Raw genomic sequence first — 16,093 nt, 5'->3', positions numbered from 1 at the left:
CAAGGGCTGTGGCTGCGCGTGGATTGTGACTATTAGTGGCAGGTGGTCAGAGGATAGGTCCAAGGATTCTTCAATGGTCAATTGCCGGTCACAGATGCCTTTGTAGACAGCGAAGTCGATTGCCGAGGGCCTGTGTCCATTAATTGGGTAACGGGTGGGGGCTCCAGTCGCCAATATGCTGAATTGTAAGTTTTGAATCGCCTCAAATATGACTTCTCCGCGACGATTCGCACTATTGCTTCCCCAAAATGGGTGCCATCCATTCCAGTCGCCGCCGATGAGGGTCTTATTCAACCTTTGGCCTAGAACCTGTTCCATGTGATGATCACACAGACCAGTGTTTGGCGGAAGATAAATTGACGCAACTTCGATCGCTCCAATAGACGTAGGCAGGGTGATGGCTGAGACCTGCATTGTTGCGTTGCAAATTGACAGTAAAGGTGTATGCGGTATTGTTGCTCGTATGAGGATTGAGGATCCACCAAAGCAGTTTGCTCCTTCACCATGAGCCTGATAGTGTTCGTATCCGAAAATTTGTGTAGTGGGGCACTCATGAGTTTCTGTTATTAACATTATATCTATGTTTTCTTGTGAGAGAAACGCAGCCAGTTCCTGAGTCTTGTTTCTCAGGCCATTGGCGTTCCAGATACCCACACGTAAAGCCATTATTTGTAGGCAAGCTTGGTTATGATGGCCATTAAACTGTTTAGCATGGTTGCTTGTTGGGATTGTACTTCTCGCATCGCTTTGAGCTCGGCATTAATTGCGTCAAACTGACGTTGTTGTTGCTGAAGCATTTCAGTGAACAAAGTGTCACTTGTGGTATTCTTATTTGACGGTCCACCTCTAGCGGCCTGTGCGTAAGAAACACCACTAATAGGCGTTGCAAAGCTCGTGGCTTGGGTAATGCTCCGGGGCCTTGTAATTTCGGAAGCAGTACTCGGACCCGTAGACGGTGTTTGTGTGGGACTCCTTTTTTGTGCTGGGGATTGCAATTTGCGCAACCGCTTGTATACTTGGCAGCCCTTATAGTTGGCTGGGTGCTGTAACTCACAGTGCACACAAGTTGGTGCCTGGTCCTTTTCGCGGGTGCAGTCTTTGGATGCGTGTTTCCCGGCGCAACGCACACACCTGGGAGCTTTGTGGCAGTAGCGTTGTGTGTGTCCAAATTCTTGACAGCGATGGCATTGTGTCAGGTCGTTGTATCTTCTTGGCAGTTCCACTGTGCAGCGTTGCCTGCAGACAACTCGAATGTCCAAAATTTCTTTGTTGTTGGGGGCCTGAGCCACGTCAACAAAAAATATATTTAGCGGTGTTTTGTCCATACGGCTCAGTGGGTTGTGCACATTTGTAATTGTGTGGCCTTTGGTTTCCAATTCCTTTTTAATTAGTGTTGTATCAGTGCTGGAGTGAAGCCCTTTGAACACGACTCTATATGGTTTGTCCTCCTTAAGCTGGTAGCAGTGGAACTCCAATTCCAGCTTAGTAAAGTGGTCTATAACTCTGCGATAGTCCTCACTGCATTGGGTTAATACACCTATGTTATTCTTCTTTGGCTTAATTACGTATGATTTAGCATCAATTACTTTATCTATTATCTGTTGAAGTAGGGCCACAGACTTGATGTTTGGACACCATATGGGGGGCGGACGAGGTTTCGGTGTAGTTTGCTGGTCGGTCAATACTGGGGCTTCTGGAGCTACAGGTGATTCGCTGTAGTCTTCATCTTCTTCTACGAGCAGTGAAAATCGATTTTCTGATATTAATGCTGCATTGCTGGTGCTTGGTTCGTCGAAGATGAGCCTTTTCTTGATGGTTTTTGGTGAATTTGGCTGTTTACGTTTCGTGTTTTTGTTGTTAGTGATGCCTTGCACGGAGGCGATATCTATTTTTGAGTTTATTGGCATGATGGAGGCTTGCCTATTTGCCATCACAACGTTAAGCTGGGCTTGCATTTCTGCATTTACCTTTACAGCTGTAGCGCGGTCATTGACATTAGATGTCATCGCGGATTGTGCTTTTGAGTGCAGGCGCACTCGCGCCAAGCGACGAAATTTCGTAAATTGCAATTAAAGCAATTGAGTTACGCGGAAGCAAGCGATAAGAAAACGCTGCGTGTGCGGTTTTTGTTGCTGTTGCGTTGAAGAATGCACCGCAAAGTTCTATTTTTAGAACTCTGCAGCAGTAGAGCTTAAGCGAAGGCTGTTCGAATTCACGTCTTTACAGGTCGAACGACTGATCGCGATTGTCCGAAAATGGATTCTATAGAAATAATAAATGTTATGTCAGAGATTAAAATGCATTTTGAGTTTAATAAAACTCTTCGCCTTTATGCCTTCGCCTGCCAACTGTCGTCTTTTCAATATTACGTATACGCAACGAGCGCCTGCCTGTGACTGCCTGCTGGCAATATTAATTTTCCTACCAGCTTTATGATGTGTGACCAACACTCTGTGTGCGCTCGCTTTCTCCGTCTCTCTCTCTCTTTCTCTCTCATTTCCTCTCTCACTCTCTTTCACTAACTGCATTTAAAGCATTTATATTTTGAAAATGCATATATATTTTTTATTATTTATTTATACTTATACAAGTTGTTCAGTGCTCGAACCTTTTGTGTTCACTCACACAGACACACACACATCTAAGTTGCAGTTGCTATAAAATTCTAACAGGAAAAGCAGATTATTGCTTCCGCATGTACGAAAATTCTACCAGAGGCATCAACTTTTCAAGCAGCCAACGTGCCAGAGCTGCCTTTGATGCCAAAACTTGCCCAGCTTTGCCTTGCCTTGCATTGCCCTGGCTAAAGAGCACTTAAAGAAGTCTGTTTGCCAGAGCTTAGCAGAGCAAGAGCAAGAGCAAGAGTAAACCAATTACGTTCAGGCATAACTAAATGAAACACCTGAAATTTAAATGCATTTCGAATAGATTTTCATTTAAATGATAAAACAAATAAATAGGCTCTACTTTTTGGCCAAATATACTAAATTTATTATATAAATAAAGAGTGGAGCTATCACTTATTCAATTAGAGCTTAAATTTGAAAAATTAAATAGGCTTGAGCCGGGCTAAAAATCAAAGTCAAAATTGCTGCTTTCAAAGTTTTGCCGCAACGAAATTAAATCCTTGAACATATCAAAGCATCCGAAACCAATTCGTTTGAAGTGTGCAGAAAAGCCAATTGAAAACCAAAGCTCATATCTGATATAAATTTGCCTAAACAAACTATGTGAAAACTATATAAAAAAAAACAAATTTCTAAAAGAACTTTGCTTATTTGCTGAGCATTGAAGTAGGGTTTTCTTCACTCATTAACACTGAGCTGGGGCTGAAATACTCTTCAACAACTTGGGTCAAGCAACAAACTAGCAGCAAATTAGCAAAAGGCAGAGCTAGTGAAAAGCAGTAAGCGTGCTCGACTAGCAGATACTCTGCACCTTAATGGTAGGTGATATTCCAATCATTCTACGATACATACGCACGCATAATCACGCGCTCTGCTGACTCCACAGTCAACACAATGGCTGCACTTGGGCTTCATACACTAGACACTGGGCTCGACTATAGGAAATTAATTGTTGAATAAGTGTTGTGCTGGATGAATTCTCTTAAGCAATTCAAGTCATAATTATTAGAGTCAAATGCTTGTATTTACCGCAGCACAATTCTCTAGGTTTTGAAATAATTTTTATTGGCAACTTTGCGGGAAGCGGAAAGGGGAAAGTAATCCAAATCCCAGATATATAAAATATGTGTATTCATTGCATAAACAAAAATACGCATACGTCATGGACTAAAACACGCCGCCTTCTGCTAGTCACATTTTTTTTCACAACACCAACATACCCAGCTCTACCATTTTCAACGAGTACAGGGTATAAACAGTATTAAACAACAAACTATACAAAAGTGTGGCGAACAAAGTGCAAGGCTTCACTTGCAGCCTGATCTTTTTGGGTTTTTGGTGTATACAGCAAAAGTTTTGGGCTTTGAGTAAAATATGTTTTCCAATTTGTAAGTACGGTAAGCTCTAGCTCTAGTGACATGCCACAGAGCTGTTGGTGGTTTCAATATTAATTCGTCGACTCAACACTCAGCCAACTCATTCGACAATTTAATTATGCTCATTTGCTCATTTTTGGCTCGGTTGCGTGCCACAATTTAATGCATGCCACGTTTCGCGCATAAACCGAACAATTTACGAGTTTCGGTTGACGCCGAGGCACGCGCGCAATTTGTCAATCGATAAATTTTGGCCATAATTAATGCGGCTTATTGGCATTTCATACACTTAACGCAGTCCAATCAATATAAATGTTTCCCAAATATATGTATAGAAAAAGATATCTCTCTTTAAGTATTCGTCGCTGCTTTGTTGCTATTTCTAATTTGTCTCCGTTTTCCTTTTCGTTTGCAGTTACAAAATTTGTACGCATTGGTATTGCCGACAAAAACGATTCGCCGCCATATTTCGATAGATTTCTGTACGAGACTGAAATCGATGAAAATGCCGATTTGCAGAGCACAGTGCTCACTGTCAACGCCAAGGATCACAATGACTGTGAGTACTGAATCCCATTCAATTCAATTTTATTTATATAAATATACGCACGCTTATCTATATCCCTCTAATTATTTAAGACGATTTGCCATTTAAGTTGCAGGGGAATAAACTTAATTTCATTTTGTTGAATAAATTAGACATTGATTTAATCAGCTTTTGCTTTTAATCGTAAGTGTGAGCTGCTTGCCTATGCTCTCCCTGTGAATCTAAATGAAAATATACTTGAATACGAAATTTCTGTTCAAGCAAATTAACTTGATGGACATAAGCAAAGGCTTAGCAAAGGCGCTTTGTTCAGTTGAGCCAACAAGCTGTAGCTCAGGTTACCTGCAAATCTTATTAACGAATTATATACGTCTAAGTCTTTTGCTAAGTCTTTACAATTTATTACTTAATTTTTCATGATTTTCTATCAACAATTTTGTGCATACAAAGTGAAGTCAGATCTATGCAAAATGAACTTTTTAGAGTTGGTACTAGGATAATTAATGCCAAGTTTCATAATTCATAAAAATAAAATAAATAAATAATAAAAATATTTGAGATAGTTAAAAATATTTGTATAAATATTGAAATTTAAAATTTCGAAATAAAATGCATAAATAATTGAGTAAATAATAAAATATTTAAAAAAATAACAAAAAAATTAAATTATTCTAAATAGGAAAACAAATTTTAGAAAATATTAAAATACTTTTATGGAAAACATATAAAAAAATGTTTTTAAAATTATAGATAAAGGAAATAATATAAAAAAATTAAAAAAAAAATCATTGCCAAAAACGAAACTTAAAATGATTGCAACTTAACAAAAGCTTTCAAGCTCTTCCGTTTAGTGCAGATAGACATTCGAATAAAGTCAACAGCTAAACTTTGATTGCAGTTACTAAAAATCCACTTTCAAATATCAAATCCACCACAAATAGAGTCTAATATGCACCCCGACTGATATACATTAAAAAAATAATGAGATCCACAAAAATTATCTCTGATAGGAACTACAATCACATGACATTTCACTTCTATTCAACACATTTGAACAAAAATATCAAGGCTAATGGCAATGAACGTGGCTAAACGACCATAAAATCACATTCAAATTGGGTCAAATTATGAGAATGCAATTAACTTTTTTCTAGGCATACAGAAAGGCAATTTGTCGTTTTCAGTAGCAAAGCCTAAGCGTGACTCTTAAAAAAATCAAAGCAATTTGAGGAACTTGGAACAGGCTAAGTCTAATAAAAGATAAAATCAGCTAAAATAATATTTTTGCAACTAAAATAGATGACTTGCAGTGAACATTAGACATTTTGATGTAGCTCTGGCCAGCGCTTTAAGACAATAATCATAAAGTCATCAGTGGCAAAGCCTCTGGTGTAATTCTGTCCAATCATTGTGGGGCCTAACTTCTTTGGGCTCATGTCGTTTTGAATGCCTTGCTATGAGGCGCATATAAAAATATAAATAAATATATACATGAACATAAATAAATGATGATATAAACATTACCAAAATACCAATTTGGCGATTTCCTATATGGCGCTGGATCTGCGTCTGCGCTCTGCTTTGCTGCTGCATAAATATTAAAAGATGGCTTTGAATATTTTTCACATTCGAGAGCACAAAATATTTGATGTTGGATCGTAATAAACATTTGTTTATTTTAATACGCTGTCCGACTGTGCGTGTGTGTGCGCGCGCAGCCATTGTGAAAATATTATTGCTCATACGCCATGTACGGCAAATATTTACCAAATATTAACAAATAAAGGCTCATTGAAGATACACAATAAGAGATACTGAACTTTCGCTCGCCATGAATAAATCCATAAAATAGAAAGACAAACATGGCAGCAGACAAGCCGAATGATTCTATTTGGATATTGATGGCTCATGCGAAAACTATCATTGTAAATATTATGGCCAGCCGAACTAAGGGCGGAGCGAGTGAAAAAGATTTGCAGCATCGCAACATTCAAAATCTCATTGAGAACGTTTAACAACTTTGATAGGGGACTAAAACAGGAGTGAACCGCAAGATATACACACACACGCGCACACATTTGCTCACACGCTCACACATCCTGTGGGACATGTCGGATTTCGAGCAGCAAACGAGCCACGGAGCCAAATCTTAGTCCCTCCCTTCGTGCTCGTCAACGTCGCGACGTCGTGACGACTGCGAAAAAAGCATTAACCCGAATTGGAAAAAAAATTGCCAAAAAAGAAAAAGAGGGAAAGAGAAAAAAGTGAAACAGCAACAGCAGTCGCACAAATTGGAGTCTGTGTATGTGTGTGTGTAGGGCACAGAAAACAATAATACGACTACGAGTATTTGCCAAAGTTGAGCAACAGAGAACGAACCAAATAATATAACGGAAGTAGGCAACTAACAGATACTCACTAACTGAGCTGAAAAGCATGCCACATTCAGCATTGCAGCATAGGGAGTGAGCGCTTAGTAGGTAAATATAACTAATGTAGCAGCAAAGTTTAAATGAAGTATCGAATACTATTATCGATCAAATAGAATATCTGCCTAGCTTAGAAAATCTAAATGTCTGTGATTTGTCAGCTTCAAAGTATGCTGACCTTATAAATTTTAAGGATTTTATAAATTAATAAATACAAAATTATTGAAAGGGGTAACTAACCTACATATTTATGAAACAGAAATCAATTTTCTATTAATACAGAGCGTCTAAACTCAATTAACCTAAATACAATTCATGAAACTTGCATGTATATCACACTTAAAAACAGAATTTCAGTATTTATGTAAAACACACTCCATATTTAATCGAATATTTTAATATAATAAAAGTTTCTTAATTTAATAATAGCTTCTAGATATGTCAATATAAACAACTGTCGAAATTTTATAAGCATCAATTTTATAAGATTTATGAGATTTTAGATAGATTCTAACTATCGAATGTCTAACCAATTCAATTACTCAACATGTCACTCATAAAATCAGCATTAATATCCAAATGAAGCATAGAATTTGCCTATCTGACATGTATTTTATAACAGTTAAATATTATATTTAGTTTCAATTTATAAAATCTTCACTTATTTTGATACAAAATCAATTTGTTAATCAAAAGTTAAATAAATTTCCATAATTATTTTTGATCTTTTCGAAGATAATAAAATAAAATAATAAACAAATTTTAAATTATTCAAGACCTTGACCTATATCTTATATATAGATTAAAGCTCCAATCGCACAGCTGATGAAAATAGCTAAACACAGCTCATAAGATGTATATAACTATATCTAAGTCGACCTCAAATTTCTTTGGCTTTATATATTTTTTAATAACAAAATTAATATTTAATCTAAAACCTCTATTTACATTTATAATAACTCGATTTATCGATCTTAATGGATAGCGAAATTCAATAAATATTATTGATCAATCACAAAAATTAAAGAAAATTCAATATCAATTCAATTGATATATACATTTTGTAAACTGACCTCAATATTTATCGATTTAACGCATGCAACAGCTATTGCATAGCTAACTGCTTAAAAAGTGTTCTTAAAATAAACACAAAGTTGCTACTGGCACAATCCTTAAAACACCCTTTCGTCTGCTGCCAGCAAGTACAGGGTATACAATTTGTTAGCTAGCCAAATGTTGTCTACATTGAGAAATCCATATCGCATATCGTACAAGCAGCTCACACAAATAATATATGAATGGTCCTAAGGCATACACACAAACTCAAATATATACACATATATAGATATATATATATATATATATACAAATATTTATATATAGGTGGTATATTTGTGTGACAATCTTTTATGTGATTTCTTTTGCCTATTTTCATAGTGCAAATGGCATGGAATGGTATGCAGAAAAATGAAGCTGTAAAAACTTGGGCAATTCCCCTTTGCAAATGCCCGTTCGTCCAACATTCGAAATTTATGAGCCCAAAAATTATTTATTATGCAAGTATGTGAGACTTTCAAACTGTTACCAACATGCTGGCAACTTGTGTGCTAGACAGCGAACATGTGAGCCGCATGACTCTTAAATATTTAAGCGAGTTGCCAATGCACAAAAATATTTCATTTTTCGTCTTTTTTTGGCGCTCTCCATTATGCATAGATATAGATATAGATAGATATAGACTGCGATGAATCTAACATAGGTAAACTTTGGCAAGTCAATACTGATTGAAGTTTTTACGTTGACTTTTTATTTTGTTTACCTAATTTCGTAGAAAATAAATTTGTTTTGCACTTTTTTAGATCATGTTGTTATCGAGCTGGGATTTTTATTCCTTTTCAGTCTTGACTTTACAGTTCATAAAATTCATTTCTATCTTAATGAAGCGCATAAGCGACGTTTCTCTCGTATATTTGTTGTTAAGCCCGGAGTACTAAAAACGCAGCAATAAAGTGCCCACAAATAAATTTTATCAAACCGACTAAAAGAAAAAATGCTTCAACTTCACTTGGGATTTTGGTTCATTTCTCGAATTTCCACAGTCTTTAAATATAGTTGGTGCAGAACCTTGGACTTAAGTGTGTTAAGTAATCCTTTCTTGGTATTGCTGTTGTACTTGCATTGGCTAGCTGGGCCATTAAATGGCTTTCCATTATCATCTCAAGTTCTGGTCCGTCATAAAGCATTTTACCGCTAAAATACAGTTGAACAATAGACCGGGTCAAAATTGAAAGCGTTCTGCTTACCCGGAGGCCAGTCATAAAAACACTTTGCCACGACCTAAGCAAGGACCAAGCACTCAAATAAAGTAAGGTCAATGGGAGGCGCGGGCACCAAGCAGCCATAAGGAACAACGCCAAGGCAAAAGTAAGATCGTTTCTTTGCTTTTTTTATTTAACATTTTAAACTGACTTTTCATGCTAAATAAGTATGGCATAAAAAGAACAATAACAAGAAATCAGAGGAGCGCCACAGCTGCGCCTCTGTCTCTAGTCTGTCTGTCGTGTGTGTTGTTGCCGCATTCGCCTAGCTGTCGCTGTATATTAATTTATTATCATTATCAGTGATTTAAAAATGGCCTCGTGACATCGTAAATTATAAATGGCGTTGTCTAAGACGTAGCTCAGACTCGGGGACTACTTAACGCCTGCCAAAAAATACAGTTGCCTGCGCTGCTCCTGCCTGCCTGCTGTGAGTTCTTGTGTAATTTGTGGCCACACCAAGAGTGCGACATGTGTGCGCACTGCTTAAAGTGTATCATGTGCATTAATTTTAGATGCTGCCAAAAACAACGATGTACATTACGCAAGCAGCTGTAATTAAATAGCGAGAGTTGCGCAGCGAAACCTTTTCAATTATCTAAAGTTTCAGCTTCAACTGCCACTACGTTGCTCTCGCACTTTATAGCAGAAGAGTAAAGACACGAAAGGTAAGCTAAGTGAAGCCAGTCACTTTCCTGGACTCTCCTCTTCAAAACCATAGAATTCTCTACTGATGCAAGCTTAGCAAAGTGATGACAAAGCAGCTGAAGCACTGACAGCCTGCTGACACTGTGCTTGATTCCATTCTTAATTAAGTAAAATTACAGAAATGCTATATTACAATGGTAGCAAAAAGTATTTGTACAGGGCTGAAAATGTTAATGTAATGTAATGAAAATTATAATGAAAATTATAATAATAAATTATATATAATGTAATAAAATTATTATATATATATATTATATTAAGAATAATATAGAGTAAACTCTTAAGAATAGCGAATATAGACTAAGACAGGTTTAAAGGGGTCTCAAGACAAATGAAGACATGGCAAAGGAATTCCACTTCTGTAATTAAAATATGTAACTAAACAATGTCAAGAAAAAGTATGTGGACACAGCTACGAATATATGTTAGCGAATAGAAATTAAACTTTACTTTTACTTTGAGGACATTCTGAATCACATGAATTTCTCAATTTTTAAAGGTTTCTCAAGACAAATTTTAATCCAAAGAGATGCCACTACTGTAGTTATAATAGACAACTATACAATGGTAGGAAAAAGTATGTGGACAAGGCGACAAATTTGTTACAGTATCTAAATTAAATTCGTATTTTGCTTAGAGAACTTTTTGAAGTCTAAATGGCATAGAGATTTGAGGACAAATTTCATGCCAAATTGATTTCTTTGTAAGGGTAATCGCCGTAGTTCATAGACTTACGTTACTTATTATTCCATTAATAAAGTAACTATAATCAAAGTAATTTTTTTAATTGCAAATAAAACAATGTTCAAAATATGTTTGAACCGCATTCACTCTTCACTGTGGCAGACCTTAAATATAAGCTTCAACACAACAAGCTATATCTGAAGACACTTTACTTTATCTAATTTAACTATAATTACTATATATACTCCGATTTCCTTCAATTTAAGTATGCTTTTCATATAATCAAGTGAGTCTAAGGTGAGCAACTCCTTCTAGGCTCATATCCTTCCACTGCAGTTCAGCTCAAAAACAGAACTACTCAAATTCTCTTGCAACAATTCGCTAAGAAACTCTTTGTTCATCAAAAGAGCTTCGCTTCTCGAGCTTCAGTTCCAATTACATGCCTTAGTTACCTCTATTCCCCAGAGTCAGCTAGCATTAGAGCTGTATATACCATATTCTACCCACACACACACTCGCACACAGGGAGCCATAATGGGCTTAGCTCCAGCTCCCCACTCCCGCTTTAAGCTGCCTTATCAGTTGCTTAAGCATGTCAAGACATTTGCTTGTCTGCATTTCAAGTGTTTATGTTAATACTCACTTGCTCACATGCTAACTGGCTTTAATTGAGCAGAAAGCTGTAAAGTTAACTCACGTCTCATGTGCTCGGGCATTAGAGCAGCGTCTCCAGACTTTGGGTTAAACGATTTACGCGTCGCTAATTTCCGCTAATGTTTTGTCATTTTATATATTTTTGCATAAATGAGCTGGCAACTGCTACCGCGGCAGCCTTGGCGCACATGTGTGAACTTTTCGTGTTTTTCCCCTGCTTAATTATTTAATAAGTAAATTATGCGCCAGGTTGTGAGCGCGCAGTCTTTAAAAGTGTTTGCCGAGCGAAAGCAGCTCTTGGCGCAAATGCTTTTTAATTAACTTAATTGATTTACTGGCTGCTAACTTTGATCCCTTGACTCGAGCGTTTGTGCTGAAAGAAAGCTAAAATTTTGTTTCAGCTTGTTTGAATTTTGAAGTTAATTTTGTTTACATGGCTTGAGGAAAAGGAAAATCGAAATATGCTTCACTATTTATCTTGTCTTTCTCAATCAAGTTGAGCTTGAATTTTCAAAAATATTTATTATAGAATTACAACAGGCCAAAAAGTCATGGCTTGAATAACAAGATGAATATAGTAAATATCGATGTGTGTATTTGTGTGTGTTCTTATGTGTGTGCGAGTGTGTGTAATTCAATTCATTTAACCTCTTTGACATCTTCATTAAGTTGAGCAATACGCCACAGCCACAGCTCTTCAGCAGATACTCACACACACGAAATAAATTAAATTCTCTGTGAACATAAAAGAAGCGAGGACCCCCCATGTTGCTTTAATTATGCACATGCCAGCAGCAATGCACTGCCTCTCTACACATTACGCATACGCCACGTGCGACGTGCCGAAATCTGTTTTAATGGCAAAAAATAATCCATTAAGTGTAATTGACAATCTATAAAGGAATATTTACTTCAAAAATAATACTAACAAAAAAAACCCTTTCTCTTTGCAGCGACGAATATTCGATACCAAATCACAGGCGGTAACATAGGCAATGCCTTTGCCGTACAGAATACGACGGGTGTCATCTACGTGGCCAGTCCGCTAGACTATGAAACGCGGCCAAGGGTAAGTAGTTAGTGTCTGGCAAGAATCTCGAATCACACGACCCTCATCACACGCTCAGCGCTGACAGCGCTCGTTCATGAGTCTAGCCTTAACTTCGAACTGTTGCTGCTTCCGTGTGGAAAACATTTTGTACTTTTTTTGTTCTCATCTTCAACTCATGCTGCATGCACGTTTTATGCTATTTTTTGTTTATGCTCAACTTTTGGTTGTGCATGCATAATTTATTTATTTTTTGTTGTGAGACAAAAATAAAAAAAAAAAAAAACGAAAGAAAGAAAGGAATATGCAAAACTTTCAGGCGAACAACTTTTGCGACGTTCTGGCTGTGCTCTGACGCAGAAAAAAAAATTAATCAAAAAAATATGCGCACTTGCAAATACACACACAGGCACGTATGTGTGCGTGTGCGTGTGTCTGTGTGTGTCTATGCCAAAATTACAGCAAAAAGCAACACGAATTCAACTCAACTCAACTATCGACTCTGCTCGTCTCGTCTCGTCTTATCTCGAGTTGTATATCTACAGCTGTTGGCACATTTCCCAGAGCGAATTTTTAACGTGATTGCACGCACACAAATATTTATATGTAGCAGCCACCACACACGCTACCGCCACCCCTCAACAGCCACTACATTGGGAATCCGTGTAGCTGTCAATGCGTTGTCATGCAACAAGCGGCTGAGGCGCCAACAATGCCGCAAAACATGTGTTGCCCACGCTCTTGTTTATGCTTTCTTTTTTTGTTGTTTGCGCCAAGTTTGACAATGCTTTTCTTTTGTTTTGCATTATATTTTCTTTTTTTGGCATTTGTCATGCGGAAAAACTTTGCAAATATCGAGTTGAAATGAGGCTTTTTTACGTGTTCGAAGTCTAAAAAAATGTTGTTTTCTTCATTTGTAGTATGAGCTGCGCTTGGAGGCAACACGCAATCGTAAAAACAACTATACCACCGTTGTCATCAATGTACGCGATGTTAACGATAATCCACCTGTTTTCGATCGTCAAACATATCGCACACAAATCACTGAAGAAGATGATCGCAATTTGCCCAAACGCATTTTACAGGTGAGTGTCAAGAAATTGAACGACATTTGTATATGTGTAAAACTCAACGATAGATGGCTGATATATATACATATTATTTGTATAAATATATGTATTCTTTATATAAACAAATCAAACTAAAACAAACCTTATATTGTTCCTACTCTTAACACTTGGCTTAGCATATAAATCAAGCAGTTCATTCCTTAAACAATAACTATTGCCTACTTATCTGCGCATTTTGTATTATATTTTACTTTGTTTTCTTGTCCGCATTTTATTGCTGAGAAAACAACTGTGTCTCACAGATAGTTTGCCTATAAATAAAAATATATTTAATATATATAAATTTAATATCCGTACGACAAAACAGACTTAGCTTAGCCCTACGACCAGCACATAAATCAAGCAGTTCAAGTAGCACAAGCAGTTCACATTTACAAAAAAAACCGTTGCCTACTTTTGTACGCATTGGTTGGTATAATATTTCACTTAATTCTTTTTGCTCGTTGCATTTAAATCATAAAAGGTAACCTGTGTGTAAATCTGCTCTGTTGCATTCGAGCTATAAATCCTTATGCCCTCCTTTGGGCCTTAAACAATATTTTTCGCAATTGCTGCAACAGCTACTTATGGGCGTTAAGGCGCCTATCATTATTTTCCCATTCCACATTTATTATCGGCCCGCTTGCTTTTCCGCAATTTAAATATTGACAACAGAAACAACAACGGCCAGGCATACAATACATGCAATTTGCATAAAAATCGAATGCTCGAAAAACTACAGCAGCAGAAAACAACAAGCAGCCCAGAACAGCACTAAGAGCTGGGCCCTGGACCCGGGGCCCTGGGACCAGCCAGTTCCAGCCACAGATCTGGCCACCACTGCTCGCTGCTGGAATATAAAGTGCCATGGCGATTCAGCAAGCCGCACAATTCGGCCGTAAATACAAAATAAATACTCATTCATTAATAATAACGTGATAGTTGCCCAATGGCCTTGCATCAAATATACATACATACATACATGCGTGCATGTATTTATCCAATATACATATGTATATGTGAGAAGCTGTGTGCGCGTGTGTGAGAAGTGCCTGAGTCTGTGGCAGCGACTTTTATTTAAGCCATAATTTACAACAATCAACAACATGAATGAGCGAAAGAATGAGAGAAATTAAAATCTTTACGCTTCGCAGAGGGTTAAATGCTCTATTTTTATGTAATTCGACTTTGTCTTTAAAACTGTAACTTGCAAATGAAAAAAGGTTATTTGCAGTTGGGATAAAATTCCAAATTTTATGTATTATTTATATTAATATATATAATACATATATATTACAAATAAAATATAAAAAAAAATTAAAACTAATAAAAAATTCTTTGATAATATTTGCTTCATATAATTTCAAACAAATCCCAATAAGGCTAATAGTGAATATATTAAAACTAAAAACTCTGATTACAAGAAAAATATTAAAATAATAAAATATAATGTATTAAACAACCGTTATAATTATGGAAAAATGAGGCATACATAATTGTTTTGCCACCTGCTCCACTCCCTCGCAAATTCCATTTACATTTTTCTTCTGACTCAGCAAGTTTCACATTAAACATGACAGGTCAAAGCTTTTATTTTACTACGCCTTTTATTTTTTTTATACAGTTTGAAAAGATTTTTCGGTATTTTGCTTGGCAAAGCAAGAATAAGAAGGGAAATGAAGATATTCTTTAGGCTTATTAAATGTTTTTTGTTTTTTTTTTTTTTACTATTATTACTACCACTTCTACTACCATAAATACAACTACTACTGAAGCAACTACTACTAATATTACAATTTCTACTACCAATGCTACTACTTTCCACTTAAAATACTACTACAATTACTACTACTACTACTACTATATCTACTACTATTTTTACTACTACTACTACTATTACTACTACTGCTATAACTACTACTACTACTATATCTATTACTATTTTTACTACTACTACTACTACTACTACTACTACTATTATTGTAGTAGTAATAACTACTACTATTTTTACTACTACTACTACTATTACTACTACTGCTATAACTACTACTACTACTATATCTATTACTATTTTTACTACTACTACTACTACTACTACTACTACTATTATTGTAGTAGTAATAACTACTACTATTTTTACTACTACTACTATAAATACTACTACTGCTATAACTACTAATATAACTACTACTACTACTACTACTACTACTACTACCACTATAAATACTACTACTGCTATAACTACTAATATAACTACTACTACTACTACTACTACCACTACTACTACTACTACTACTATTACTACCACTACTACTACTACTACTGCTATAACTACTAATATAACTACTACTACTACTACTACTACCACTACTACTACTACTACTACTATTACTACCACTACTACTACTACTACTAATACTACTACTCTACTACTACTACTACTACTACTACTACTACCACTACTACTACTACTACTACTATTACTACCACTACTACTACTACTACTAATACTACTACTCTACTACTACTACTACTACTACTACTACTACTACTACTACTACTACTACTACAAATACTTCTACTACTACTACTA

At 36.2% G+C, this 16,093-nt stretch overlaps 1 protein-coding gene across 1 annotated transcript in view; it reads left to right on the top strand.

Moving 5' to 3' along the window:
* LOC111594195 (putative neural-cadherin 2) overlaps positions 1-16,093 on the top strand; it is a 63,575-nt gene that overhangs the window by 16,093 nt on the left and 31,389 nt on the right. The window contains exons 2-4 of the mRNA XM_023307391.2: positions 4,419-4,562; positions 12,297-12,412; positions 13,312-13,476. Coding sequence (XP_023163159.2) covers positions 4,419-4,562; positions 12,297-12,412; positions 13,312-13,476 — 425 coding nt within the window. The remainder of the gene's footprint in view (positions 1-4,418; positions 4,563-12,296; positions 12,413-13,311; positions 13,477-16,093) is intronic.

The sequence above is a fragment of the Drosophila hydei genome, unplaced genomic scaffold (assembly GCF_003285905.1).
Source record: "Drosophila hydei strain 15085-1641.00,03,60 unplaced genomic scaffold, DhydRS2 tig00008114-arrow-pilon, whole genome shotgun sequence".
NCBI lineage: Eukaryota > Metazoa > Arthropoda > Insecta > Diptera > Drosophilidae > Drosophila > Drosophila hydei.
This window is presented reverse-complemented; position numbering and strand designations above follow the sequence as displayed.